The 15,008-nt window shown below is 39.6% G+C and overlaps 1 protein-coding gene across 3 annotated transcripts in view; it reads right to left on the bottom strand.

Annotated features, from left to right (window-relative positions):
- Positions 1-5,874, bottom strand: part of ASB13 (ankyrin repeat and SOCS box containing 13) — a 51,083-nt gene extending 45,209 nt beyond the window's left edge. For all 3 annotated transcript variants that reach the window (XR_010731893.1, XM_066279824.1, XM_066279825.1), the window contains exon 1: positions 5,641-5,874. Coding sequence is in view for 2 of the 3 variants with exons in the window: in XM_066279824.1 (XP_066135921.1) it covers positions 5,641-5,683 (43 nt within the window). In the remaining variant the exon portion in view is untranslated. The remainder of the gene's footprint in view (positions 1-5,640) is intronic.
- Positions 5,875-15,008: the final 9,134 nt, after the last annotated feature.

The following is a 15,008-nucleotide window of genomic DNA, read 5'->3' as shown; positions in this document are numbered from 1 at the left end:
GGAACAAAGTGATCCAAAAAAACAAGGAGAAGCAGAAGGCCATGGAATTCCTCAGCCAGAATTTCACAAAACAACCTCATCAGCTTCTCAAGAGTTATGAATTTGCTAAATATACAAATCATTATAAAGAAAAATACAGTCTGTCTGTAAAGTCATGGTGCACTTTTGACCAGTCACAGGAAAGCGAGAAAAGATGATAGAAATGTGAAATCACCAAATAAAAGGAAAACCCTCCCAGTTTCTGTAGGATGATGTGGCAGCGTGTGCGCATGCGCAGATGATAACGTAACACCCTGTATACAGCGGAGCAGCCCACGGCCATGCCAGTCGAGATGTGGACAGTACAGGGGAAAGTTCAGTGTGTTCTGTGGCTCGCTAAATTTGAATCCGTGACAAAAGTGCAATGTGAATATCGGCGCGTTTATAACGAAGTGCCACCACATAGGAATAACATTACTCGGTGGGATAAGCAGTTGAAGGAAACCGGCAGTTTGGTGGAGAAACCCCGTTCTGGTAGCCATCAGTCAGTGACGAGTCTGTAGAGGCTATATGGGATAGCTACCTAAGGAGCCCTAAAAAATCTGTGCATGAGCCCACATCGAACTGCACTGAATGGGTATGAAACTGGGAGAGTTTTCCTTTTATTTGGTGCAGATTTCACATTTCTATCATCTTCTGTTGCTTTCCTGTGACAGGTCAAAAGTGCACCATGACTTTACGGACACACTGTGTGTGTGTGTGTGTGTGTGTGTGTGTGTGTGTGTGTGTGTGTGTATTTTTTTTTTTATCCTGCCTGTTAATTTAGATAGACACTGCCCTTTTATATACCCAATTCATTACTTTGCACTTTTATGCCCAAATTCATTATAAAAGTCAGTACAGATGGGGCAACATGAGAGTCCACTCCTAGAACTTGGAAAAGGATTACCCTCTTCATAAGTAAGACTTAGTAAGAAGAACAGGAATGATAATCCATTGCAAATGCAACTCACCCCAACAAATGGGCTGAAAACAACACTCAAGGAAAAAGATTTGGAAAGAAAACCCAAGTGACTGGCTATCTCCTAGGGACAACACTGTAACTTTTCCACAGCGAGCTTCTACAGAGCAGCAAACTAACTGATAAACTTCCTGCTTGGTACACAGGATCTCCACCAAAGATGACTCTAATTAACAAAGAAGCTTGAATCTCTCACCATATTGTGCCATTCAGACCAATTTCATTGTACTTATTCAATTCTGTACTAAAAATGTATCTCTTTTTTGCTGACAAGTTTGGGGTTGCTTTACCTTCACTCCATTTCCCTCCCTGCTTTCATAGAACTGTTCCAGATTTGCTTAAATTTTTCAGAATGCAGTAGGCCAAGACTTCCTCTACTTCAGTGGTTCTCAACTTTGGTTGCGCGTTAGAATCACCTGAGGCACTTTTAAAATGTACGGTAGCCAAGCTGTACTCCAGAACAATTTCTTTTTTTTGTATTTTTTCCCCTTAGTGAGAAGCGGGGGAGAGACAGACAGATAAACTCCCGCATGCGCCCGACCAGGATCCACTCAGCATGCCCACCAGGGTGTGATGCTTGGCCCATCTGGAGTGTTGCTCTGCTGCAATCATAGCTGTTCTAGCGCCTGAAGCAGAGACCATGGAGCCATCCTCAGCACCCAGGCCAACTTTGCTCCAGTGGAGCCTTGGCTGCAGGAGAAAAAGAGAGAGATAGAGAGAAAGGAGAGGGGGAGGGGTGGAGAAGCAGATGGGCGCTTCTCCTGTGTGCCCTGGCTGAGAATCAAACCCGGGACTTCCACACGCCAGGCTGATGCTCTAACACTGAGCCCACTGGCCAGGGTCAACCCCAGGACAATGAAATCTATGTCTATGGGTATGGGATCCAGGCATCAGCATTTTTTAAAGATCCTCAGGTCATTCCAATATGCAGCCAGCCAAGATTGGAAATGTTGTTCAGATATATCTCTACTGTGGGAAAGCACTGCCTTTACATTCCACTGTGTCCTGGAACCAGCTTCCCAGAACAGCTAGCTGTTCTTTCTTCTTTCCTCCTGAAGTACTTTTTCTGTCTAGCCCAAGACACCTGCTTGTATGTACTGTTCCTTAATCCCCAGCTGAAGAAACTCCCAACCCCTCCTCATTCTCCTAGACAGCAAAATTATCCAAAAAAATTACATTTGTTTGTACTATAGACCGCAACCACTACCAGCTACAGTGACTGCCTCAGAGTCCCAATCGATGTTAAAACTATCCTAAATGGATTTCCTTCAGATGTTTTTGTTAGCAGTACAACACAGTGCCCAGAGGTTTTTCCACTGAGGAACCTTTCTAGAGAGTTCTAGAACGCAGCTTTCACTAAGGCAGAAACAGAAACACAATTTAAGAACACTTAAAGTTGACTTCACAGACAGGGTACTGATTATCTACATTTCTCCAGGTGCTTTCAATACAGCTGTATTTTTAAAAAATCAAATTCCGCAGACACAACAGGAGGATGAACTTGCACTGGGATGCTCCTAGTTGTGGACCCCTGAGGCAAATACATTTCTCACAGCAGGAAAGACCACATGGTACAATGCAGAGATGACTAGTATTTGATAAAGCACTCCCAGATCTCCTGAGATACCCACAGCAGACATGTTTGTCCAGTCACAAAACCAGGCCAGCTCCTTAGGTAACCCTACAAATCAATTAGAGATAGATCTATTTGATGGGAATAGTGTGAACCTTTTAATATAATACAAGCAACAACCGAAAAAACACTAAAAACCCCACCTGAGTTGAAACTCAGCTTTGCTTCTTTCCAGCTGTGTGAACTCAGTTTTGCCTTAAATTATCAACAATAATGACTGTTGAGCAGCTCTCCCAGCGCCTGTGGCTAGTGCCCGGCATATACTAATCTAGAAGCTCAATGGCTCTTAGTGCCGTCCGGAGCTGCCTCTCCTTTGTCTCTCTCTCCATCTCATCTTCTGAACCCTGTAAGCAATGAATTATGTTTAGAGTTCTTGGCTAAGAAAAACTGAAGAACTCAGCAGTTCTTGCTTAGAACCCAAACTGCCTGAGGCCTCCTTTCATCTCCTGCCAGCCTTTTACTTCCACATCAGAAGTTCTCGAGGATGGACACTGAGTATGGGGATCACTTTTTAAACTTTGCAAATAGACATTTACTTGGGTCAATAACAATCTGTATTACATTTGCTAAGTTATAAACATCAAATTCAGTTTAGGATGTGACTTGCCCTAAATTCTTTGTACTATTGACAAGGCCATATTGTAAGACTGCAATCTTTATCTCTGTGACGTATTAACGACTAGAAAACTGCCTGACTGCTGGTGGCACAGTGGATAGAGCATTGATTTGGGATGCTGAGGTCCCAAGTTCAAAAGCTTGAGACCACCAGCTTGAGCATGGGCTCATCCAGCTTGAGCATGCAGGGTCACTGACTTGAACATAGGATTATCGCCATGATCCCATGGTTGCTGGCTTGAGCCCAAGGGTTGTGGCTTGAGCCCAAGGTCACTGGGTTGAGCCCAAGGTCATTAGCTTGAGTAAGGGGTCACCGGCTCTGCTTAAGACCTCAGGTCAAGGCACATATGAGAAGCAATCAATGAACAACTACAGTGACGCGGCTACAAGTTGATGCTGCTCATCTCTCCCTTCCTCTCTCTCTCAAATAAACAAATAAATAATAAAAACTGGAAACCTTACATACTTTGTGTAAGGTCAGTGGATAGAGGGATGGTGATGTAGGGACTCAGACCCGCCCACTTTGGCTAGGACCGCCCACAATCAAGCCCGCCAAAGGAAGCTTCCCAGGAACCATTTGGAAAGAAGCTATCATCTGCCAGCCAGTGAAATTTTACCACATCATAGTAGTTCCACTTCCCTAGAGGGACCCTTTAAATATCTGCCACGCGGTTTAATCTTTGCAACTTCCCTAGCCTCCATGTTTCTTTCCTTGGGGCCAGGGAACCTTGCCGGGCGGGGTGTGCGCTCTGTACTCAATAAAGCCGTTTACTTATTCCACACTTTGCGGCTCCGGCCCTCTTTCTTCCTTCTCGGCGGGGAAAAATACCTTACACTTTGGTTGGAATACATCACACACAACAGAATTTGAGATCAGAATGTTAAAACACCCCTACGACGGACCTATACTCCTGCTGGGATAGTAGCTTTGTTTTGAATTCAACACCTTCACCTTATTCATTAGTATTGAGAATAGAAATGTCAGCAGAACATATGTTGGAGAAATATATCAAAATAGTCAAAAATATCCACAACCCCAGCAGCTGAACACCCATTAGTTTAGAACAGCGGTTCTCAACCTGTGGGTCGCAACCCCAGCGGGGTCTCCTAAAGCCATCAGAAAATACATATTGCATATCAGGTATTTACATTCCGAATCATAACTGTAGCAAAATTACAGTTATGAAGTAGCCACCAAAATTATTTTTTGGTTTGGGGTCACCGCAACATGAGGAACTGTATTGCGGGGTCATGGCATTAGAAAGGTTGAGAAACACTGGTTTAGAAAGTGCTTTTCTTCTAAAGATACATTCCTTAAACTCTGTAGAAAGTCATGCTCAGAAGTTTCTGTGCTACTGAATGCCCTATATTAATTAAAATATTAAAATATGTGTTTAAATAGGCCTCCATGATCAGGTGTTCATTGCTTATTTAGTTGATCCAATCAAATACAGATGCATTGGCAGGGTCAAAGTCTTGTGTCTGCCTGGGACGGAATGCCAAGTAAAAACAGATAATTACTAAAATGCTTTTGATCATGTTGAAGTTGGCTTCTTTTGCAAAATCAATTAAACTATCTTCTAAACTTTTAATTTAGCTTAAGCAATTCCTCTTAAGCTAAATTACCTTCAAGTCTTCTCACTTTTAATCTCATTACTGTATTCACCAGTGTAGAAATACTTCAGATTTTCTTTTCAGGTTTTCAAAGTGCTTTCACTGCTTATTTTATTTACCATAATCTTACTTCGTCGGCAAGAAAGCTAGACTCCAGAAAAGAATATCTCTTTGCCTTCAAAGGGATATTCTTGGGTATCCCAAATGGTAAGAAATAATCAGTGCAGAGCCAAGAATGCATTTTTTACAGTGTGACAAACTGTCACAGGGTGCATTCTCTTTCTGGAGCTGATTCTTCAGCTCCTACCCTGGGTTCATACCAGAGGGATCCCACGAATGGTCTCTCATGGGCATGTCCTAGGTTATCCTCCAACTTAGCCATGACTACCCACCCCTCCCCCACCCCGCATCTTCCTGAAGGTTGCCAGAGCTCCGGTGTTGGGTCTGCAGTTCAGAAGTCCCACTATTGTCGCGTCACAATGATGACCAGCCTGCAAAGCTCTGGCGGGGTACAAGGGCACAGAAACCACGTCTGAAAGCACGGGATCGCCGGATCCCATTCTTTAAGGACATGGCCCTCCGACCCGGGCCCGCCAAACCACCGCAGACGACGCATTCAGAGGGCGCATCACTGATCTCAAAGCCAATGTTGTCGGAGGCGCCTCTTCAGTCTCCGAGAGCCAGTTCTGGCGGTCCTCACTCTTTTGCCAGCCCCTCAGCTCCGTATTCCCTGTACCCAAGCCCGGCGCCCGCAACAGCCTCAGTGTCCCGCACATACCTACGTCGCCCAGGAAGCAGCCGTCCGCGGTCCAGGGTTCCATGCCGCTTGCTGCCGCGCGCCCCCGGCGCCGATTGCGGGTGACTCGCTGTGCCGGTGACAAGGGCCTCCTGCCGAGATGGCCGCGAGTGCCGGGAGTTGTAGTTTCCCGGTCCTGCTGGAGCGCCTCACGAAACTCGAGGCCAGCGCCGCGTCGTGGTCATCCACGTCCAGTTCCGCTCTCGCCGCCGCCTCGCTTTGCTGGGCAAAACATATGTCCGTGTGCAAAATATGTGTCCACGTGCAAAACGTGTGTCCGAGTGTTCATGTGTCCAAGTCTAAAATAGGTGCCTTGTACAAAACATGTATCTATGTGTACATATGCAAAACGTGCCCAGCTGCCAAAACTCACTACCATCCTTTGTATTGATGGCACTCAGTAAAGCCCCAGAGTTCCTCTAGGCTTTAATTTTAAAGCTGAACTTCCTAATTGGAGCTGAGGTACTTACTCCCTGTTTCATCTTTGAGAGGAGGTCATAAATTCCATATCGTTTACATTCATTAAAAAAAAACGTCAACAACAACAACAAAAACACGCCTATCCAAGACTCATGAGGAAAGTGAGACCCTGTTTCCAACTGACTCCAAGTTGACAACTAGAGCTTTTTTTTAACCTACCCTGACCTGAGCCTAAATGTAGAAGTTAGTTAGGGCTGGAAAGTAAAAATAGCAGTAATTGTCTGGTCTGGAAATATATAAGGACAGCAGAGAGCAGAAGTTTTGATGGTTCATCCAGGCAGAGATTTCCCCAAGGACTTGAATGCCCAGTCCAGACAATAAGACATTGTATTGAGCAGGGTTTGAGCCTTGTCAGAATCCAAAACCACTGGGAATTGAGAACCCCAGGGCTAGGAATGACTTTTCAAGTCTACTAGAAATGTGTATTTGTACGGTTTTATTGCCACTTGTCTACCAAAATTAGGTTCTTGAATTTTCTTTGCAAATTTCTTTACTAAATGTATATTTTTGAATTAAAACATTTGCCATAGGATGTTATGTTTTCCCCATGACAATGCCATGTGCTTGTGTTTGTATATTCTTCAATATTTCCTCTTGACAAAGTATCTAGATTTGAGTGTATATCCTATATCTATATTTATAAACATACAATTATATATATACATATATATATACTGCTCACAAAAATTAGGGGATATTTTATTGTTTCTTATTTATCTTGAAATATCCCCCAATTTTTGTGAGCAGTATATTTATATTTATATACTTAAATCTATATATGAATGAATGAAAGTATATGCTAAAATATTACAAAGCAAATATTTCTTATTATGTTGTCATTTTCCTTCACTCTTGTTCAATTTCAATAGTTAATTGCAGAAAAGCTTTTTTAAATTTCCATGTATATTCTGAAAGAATTCCCTCTTTCTTCATTCAGAATGTATTTCCCCACCAAGAGTAAGAATATGTATATTATTCCCTTTTGTTGTTATTAAGTCTTTTATTCATCTGGAATTTGTTGCAATGTATAGGATCTAAGTTAATTTTTTTTCCTAAAATAAAACAGAATTTTTCCTAAAATAGTCATCAAATAGTTTGTTGATTTTTGTGCTGATCTCCTTTCATTGCATATTAGGATTAATTACCTTTTTTCTTTTTCTTTAGATATAATGGACATATAACATACTAGTTTCAGGTATACAGCATAATGATTGGATATTTATGCATTGTAAAATGATCATCACCACTATAAGTCTAGTTTAACATTCATCACCCACACATAACTGTGGGAATTTTTTTTCTTATGATGAGAATTTTTAAGATCTACTTTCTTAAAACTTTTGACGATACAGTACTGTATTATTATTCACCATGCTGTACATTACATCCTATGACTTATTTTATAACTGGAAGTTTGTACCTTTGACCTCATTCATCCACTTTGCGCCCCACCCCAACTTCTGGCCATCACCAATTGGTTCTCTGTAACTGTGAGTTCATTCTTAGTGTATTTTGTTTAAGATTCCACATATAAGTGAGATCATACAGTATTTGTCTTTCTCTACCTTGCTTATTTCACTTAGTATAATGTCCTCAATATTCATTATATTGTCACAAATGGCAAGATTTCCTTCCTTTTTTTTTTTCCTTTTTTTTTATTATACTTTTATTTTTTTAATGGGGCGACATCAATAAATCAGGATACATATATTCAAAGATCAACAAGTCCAGGTTATCTTGTCTTTCAATTATGTTGCATACCTATCACCCAAAGTCAGATTGTCCTCTGTCACCTTCTATCTAGTTTTCTTTGTGCCTCTCCCCCTCCCCCTTTCCCTCTCCCTTTTGCCCCTCCCCCCGTAACCACCACACTCTTATCAATGTCTCTTAGTTTCACTTTTATGTCCCACCTACCTATGGAATAATGCAGTTCCTGTTTTTTTCTGATTTACTTATTTCACTTCGTATCATGTTATCAAGATCCCACCATTTTGCTGTAAATGATCTGATGTCATCATTTCTTATGGCTGAGTAGTATTACATAGTGTATATGTGCCACATCTTCTTTATCCAGTCATCTATTGATGGGCTTTTTGGTTGTTTCCATGTCCTGGCCACTGTGAACAATGCTGCAATGAACATGGGGCTACATGTGTCTTTACGTATCAATGTTTCTGAGTTTTTGGGGTATATACCCAGTAGAGGGATTGCTGGGTCATAAGGTAGTTCTTTTTTCAGTTTTTTGAGGAACCACCATACTTTCTTCCATAATGGTTGTACTACTTTACATTCCCACCAACAGTGTATGAGGGTTCCTTTTTCTCCACAGCCTCTCCAACATTTGCTATTACCTGTCTTGTTGATAATAGCTAATCTAACAGGTGTGAGGTGGTATCTCATTGCAGTTTTGATTTGCATTTCTCTAATAACTAAAGAAGATGAGCATCTTTTCATATATCTGTTGGCCATTTGTACTTCCTCCTGGGAGAAGTGTCTGTTCATGTCCTCTTCCCATTTTTTTTATTGGATTGTTTGTTTGTTTGTTGTTGAGTTTTATGAGTTCTTTGTATATTTTGGATATTAGGCCCTTATCTGAGCTGTTGTTTGAAATATCATTTCCCATTTAGTTGTTTTTCTGTTTATTTTGTTATCAGTTTCTCTTGCTGAGCAAAAACTTCTTAGTCTGATGTAGTCCCATTCATTAATTTTTGCCTTCTCTTGCCATTGGAGTCAAATTCATAAAATGCTCTTTAAAACCCAGGTCCATGAGTTTAGTACCTATGTCTTCTTCTATGTACTTTATTGTTTCAGGTCTTATGTTTAGATCTTTGATCCATTTTGAGTTAATTTTAGTACAGGGGGACAAACTGTAGTCCAGTTTCATTCTTTTGCATGTGGCTTTCCAGTTTTCCCAGCACCATTTATTGAAGAGGCTTTCTTTTCTCCATTGTGTGTTGTTGGCCCCTTTATCAAAGATTATTTGACTATATATATGTGGTTTTATTTCTGGACTTTCTATTCTGTTCCATTGGTCTGAGTGTCTACTTCTCTGCCAATACCATGCTGTTTTGATTGTCGTGGCCCTATAATATAGTTTGAAGTCAGGTATTGTAATGCCCCCAGCTTCATTCTTTTTCTTTAGGATTGCTTTGGCTATTCGGGGATTTTTATAGTTCCATATAAATCTGATGATTTTTTGCTCTATTTCTTTAAAAAATGTCATTGGAATTTTGATGGGAATTGCATTAAATTTGTATATTGCTTTGGGTAATATAGCCATCTTGATTATATTTATTCTTCCTAACCAAGAACAAGGAATATTCTTCCATCTCATTATATCTTTCTCGATTTCTCTTAACAATGGTTTATAGTTTTCATTATATAAGTCCTTTACATTCTTTGCTATGTTTATTCCTAAGTATTTTATTTTTTTTGTTGCAATTGTGAAGGGGATTATTCTTTTGAGTTCGTTCTCAGTTGTTTCATTGTTGGCATATAGAAAGGCTATTGACTTCTGTATGTTAATTTTGTATCCTGCGACCTTACTGTATTGGCTTATTGTTTCTAGTAGTCTTTTTGTGGATTCTTTGGGGTTTTCGATGTATAGGATCATATCATCTGCAAAAAGTGATACCTTTACTTCTTCTTTTCCGATATGGATGCCTTTTATTTCTTTGTCTTGTCTGATTGCTCTGGCTAGAACCTCTAGTACCACATTAAATAAGAGTGGAGAGAGTGTACAACCTTGTCTTGTTCCTGATTTAAGGGGGAAAGCCTTCAGTTTAGTGCCATTTAATATGATGTTAGCTGATGGTTTATCATATATGGCCTTTATCATGTTGAGATATTTTCCTTCTATACCCATTTTCTTGAGTCTTAAATATAAAATTGTGTTGTATTTTATCAAAAGCCTTTTCTGCGTCTATTAATAAGATCATGTGGTTTTTGTTCTTTGTTGTGTTGATATGGTGTATTACGTTAACCGTTTTACGTATGTTGAACCATCCTTGAGATTCTGGGATGAATCCCACTTGATCATGATGTATTATTTTTTTAATATGTTGTTGTATTCGATTTGCTAGTATTTTGTTTAGTATTTTAGCATCTGTATTCATTAGAGATATTGGTCTGTAGTTTTCTTTCTTTGTGCCATCCTTGCCTGGTTTTGGTATGAGGGTTATGCTGGCCTCATAAAATGTGTTTGGAAGTATTGCTTCTTCTTCAATTTTTTGGAAGACTTTGAGTAGAATAGGAACCAAGTCTTCTTTGAATGTTTGATAAAAATCACTGGTATAGCCGTCAGGGCCTGGACTTTTATTTTGGGGGAGGTTTTTAATGGTTTTTTCTATTTCTTCTCTACTAATAGGTCTGTTCAGGCTTTCTGCTTCTTCTTGACTCAGTCTAGGAAGGTTGTATTGTTCTAGGAATTTATCCATTTCTTCTAGATTGTTGAATTTAGTGGTATAAAGTTTTTCATAGTATTCTACAATAATTCTTTGTATATCTACGGTGTTCGTGGTGATTTCTCCTCTTTCATTTTGGATTTTGTTTATATGAATTCTTTCTCTTTTTACCTTGGTAAGTCTTGCCAAGGGTTTGTCAATTTTGTTGATCTTTTCAAAGAACCAGCTCTTTGTTCTATTAATTTTTTCTATACTTTTACTGTTCTCTATTTCATTTATTTCTGCTCTGATTTTTATTATCTCCTTTCTTCAGCTGGTTTTGGGTTGTCTTTGTTCTTCTTTTTCTAGTTCCTTAAGGTGTGAAGTTAAGTGGTTCACTTGGGCTCTCTCTTGTTTGTTCATATATGCCTGAAGTAATATGAACTTCCCTCTTATCACTGCTTTTGCTGCATCCCATAGATTCTGATATGTCGTATTGTCATTTTCATTAGTCTGTATATATCTTTTGATCTCTGCACTTATTTCTTCTTTGACCCATTCATTTTTTAAAAGTATGTTGTTTAGTTTCCACATTTTTGTGGGATTTTTTTCCTCTTTTTTGCAGTTGAATTCTAGTTTCAAGGCTTTATGATCAGAAAATATGCTTGGTACAACTTCGATTTTTCTGAATTTGCTGATGTTGTTTTTGTGGCCCAATATATGGTCAATTCTTGAGAATGATCCATGTACACTGGAAAAAAATGTATACTCAGTCACTTTGGGATGAAATGTCCTGTATATGTCTATCATATCCAGGTGCTCTAGTGTTTTGTTTAAGGCCACTATGTCTTTGTTGATTCTCTGTTTGGATGACCGATCTAGAGCCGTCAGCGGTGTATTGAGGTCTCCAAGTATGATTGTATTTTTGTCAGTTTTTGTTTTAAGATCAATAAGTAGCTGTCTTATATATTTTGGTGCTCCTTGGTTTGGTGCATATATATTAAGAATCGTTATGTCTTCTTGATTCAGTGTCCCCTTAGCCATTATGAAATGGCCATTTTTGTCTCTGAGTGATTTTGTTGTCTTGTAGTCAGCATTATCTGATATGAGTATTGCTACACCTGCTTTTTTTTGGATGTTATTTGCTTGGAGTATTGTTTTCCAGCCTTTCACTTTGAATTTGTTTTTATCCTTGTTACGTAGATGAGATTACTGTAGGCAACATACAGTTGGATTTTCTTTTTTAATCCATTCTGCTACTCTGTGTCTTTTTATTGGTGAGTTTAATCCGTTTACATTTAGTGTAATTATTGACACTTGTGAGTTCCCTATTGCCATTTTATAGATTGCTTTCTGTTAGTTTTGTGTCTTGTTTGATCCTTCTCTTTCATTTTTCTATCTTTTGTTTTTATTTGGTTGTATTCCATACATCTTTCCTCTGTTGCTATCTTTTTTATCTCATGTGCTTCTGTGGTGGTTTTTTTCAATGGTGGTTACCTTTAAGTAATGAAAAGGGTTCCTACCCTGTTCATTGTAGCGCACTATTTTGTGAGTACTTTTGAACTCCATCGTCCTTTGCTACTATTAATCTCTATCCTCTCCCCCCTTTTTTTTTCTTGTTGTCATAGTTTAAATTTGTTTTTATTGTGTTCTTCTTGGAGCTTTTACTTGTGGCTTTATTTTTTTTTTCTTTGTATCTGATTGGACAACCCCCTTTAGTAATTCCTGGAGTGGGGGTTTTCTGATGGTAAATTTCCTCATATTTTCTGTATCTGTGAATGTTTTTATTTCTCCTTCATATTTGAAGGATAGCTTTGATGGGTATAGTATTCGTGGCTGAAAGTTCCTCTCATTCAGGACTTTAAATATTGGGGTCCACTCTCTTCTAGCTTGTAGAGTTTCTGCTGAGAAATCTGATAATAATCTAATGGGCCTTCCTTTATATGTTGTATTCTTCTTTTCCCTGGCTGCCTTGAGAATTTTTTCTTCGCCATTGGTTTGTGCCAATTTCATTATGATGTGCCTTGGAGTAGGTTTGTTGGGGTTAATAAAACTCGGGGTTCTGTTTGCTTCATGAATTTGAGGCTTTAGTTCTTTCCACAGGCTTGGGAAGTTCTCATCTATTATTTGTTTGAGTATGTTCTCCATTCCATTTTCTCTCTCTTCTCCCTCTGATATACCTATTATTCTTATGTTATTCTTTCTGATGGAGTCAGATAATTCTTGTAGGGCTATCTCATTTTTTTTTAATTTTTGAGTCTCTTTCTTCTTCTCTCTGTTGTGCCTCAAGTTGCTTGTCTTCTATTTTACTAATCCTCTCTTCTATCTGGCCTGTTCTATTAGCTAAGCTTGTTACCTCGTTTTTCAGCTCGTGAATTGAGTTTTTCATCTCTGTTTGATTTGTTTTTATAGTTTCAGTTTCCTTGGACATATATTCTTTGTGTTCATTGAGTTGTTTTCTGAGCTCCCTAAATTGCCTTTCTGTGTTTTCTTGTATATCTCTGAGTATTTTTAGGATTTCTATCTTGAATTCTCTGTCATTTAGCTCCAAGGTTTCCAATATATTAAATTTTTTCTCCATAGATTTTTTCTCATCTATCTGTGTTACCTCTCTTTCTTTTGTATCCATGATAATCGATTTTCTCTTCCTTAATGGCATCTGAGGGTGGTTTTGTTGATAGTATTAATGAGATTTAATAAAGAAATAAAAGTTAAAAAATAAAAAATTGAAAAAAGTTGTTTTTTTTAAAAATTAATAATGAAATAAAGAAAAATAAAATTAAATAAAAATTTTAAAAAAGGAAATTATTCCCCCCCCCTCCTTTTTTCCTCTCCTCTCCTCTCCCCTCTTTCTTGAGAAAATCTTGTGGTGAACTGTGAATTATATTGTATTTAATAGAACAAACAATGCCTGTAATGGAGGGCCTGAATTGGGGAAAAGTAATAAAGGGGCAAGAAAAAAATAAAAAATAATAATAAAAAAAATTAATAAAATAAAAAATAAAAAAGGGGGGTATGAACCCACAAAAAGCAAATAATGAAAAAATTTGGATCAAGAATAAAATGATTTGCGTTTAGGTGTTGGTTGACTAAGAGTTATGATGAGAGGAATAAGAGGGAAACAGGAAAATGGGGGGAGAAATTAAAAAATTACTATTGTATTTAGTGGAACAAGAGCTTGATAAAATGGAGAGCCAGGGATGGGAGCACTGCTAGTGAGTTAAAAAGGTGAAGTAAAAAACCCCCAATATGCCACAAACATAAGTTTGAGTCCCAGATAAGATAATTTGTTCGTTATTGAGGTTTGAATGAGAGGAGACATAAAGGAGAAAGGAAGAAACTAATATAGAGGGAGAAAAGAAAGAGAGAGGGAGAGAGAAAAAAGAGGGAACCACTAAAAGAAGAAAAAAGAAAAAAGAGGAGAGAGAGAGAGAGAGTTAAGGGTTTTGGAGTGCAACCCTCATAGAGAGAAAGGAAGAGGAAAGAAAAGATAATGGAAGATGTAACACTTATGGGTAGTGTAGTTCAAGTAGAGGAGAGAGTAAGACCGGTAGAGAGTTAAACTACCAAATTGGAGGAGGAAAAACAAAACAAAACAAAAAAAACAAGGATGAAGATAAGAGAAAGAAATGAACAAATATAATAAAATGGGATAGGTTATAAAGTCTGCGGATTATTCTTGATTTTGAGAGGTTATCTTCTTGCTTTTTCTTTTCTCTCCCTCTTCCTGGTCGGTGACTCTGTACCCTCGGTTCTGCCCCTTTGGCACGCTCAGGTAGAGGTTTGCAGTTGATAAGTCTCTATGGCGATGTCATGTATTGTGCTTCAGTCTCGTTGGCAGTTCAGGCTCATTAGCATTTATAGGCTCCGACAGTGAGAGAGTCCATGTTCCTGGAGCCTCTCTCCTAGTCTTTCCTTCCTCGATTAGTAGCCTGATAATCCAGCTATGGGGTTGCTGCTGCCTCTGCCTGGATAGTAAGAGGCTCAAAGAGCTGGCAACTCCCCACTCTATTCCCACTCAGCGCAGGGCTCTGGGTAAGGCTCAGTCAGTCAGAGCTGCTAGCATAATCAGGCGGGGCTTCCGCCCACTCAAAGACCTCTGGCTCTGCCACTCTGTCCGGTAACACGGGCGGGCACCCACTCCCGGGGCGCTTGGAGGAAACTCTCACTCACTATCTGCACGCACAGACCAGGATGTCAGGCCAGAAGTTTCGCCCTCTGAGTTAAACCCCCCGCCCGCACTGAAAAGTTCCAGTGTTGGAATTAGCTCTCGCCCCGTCCCTGTGTGCGGCTTTTTCAAGGCGCTGGGGTGGCCTGAGATTCCGCTTTCGGCCCACACAAAGGCCCCTGACTCTGCCCCTCTGTGGGATAACACGGGCTCCCACTCCTGAGGTGCTGGGAGGAGTCTCTTGCTCACTCTCCGTGCGCACAGACCAGGATGTCAGGCCGGAAGTCTCGCCCTCTGAGTGAAATCCCCCGCCCGCACTG

The sequence above is a fragment of the Saccopteryx bilineata genome, chromosome 5 (genome assembly GCF_036850765.1).
Source record: "Saccopteryx bilineata isolate mSacBil1 chromosome 5, mSacBil1_pri_phased_curated, whole genome shotgun sequence".
NCBI lineage: Eukaryota > Metazoa > Chordata > Mammalia > Chiroptera > Emballonuridae > Saccopteryx > Saccopteryx bilineata.
The sequence above is the reverse complement of the archived record's forward strand: the minus strand, read 5'-3'. Positions and strand labels throughout refer to the sequence as shown.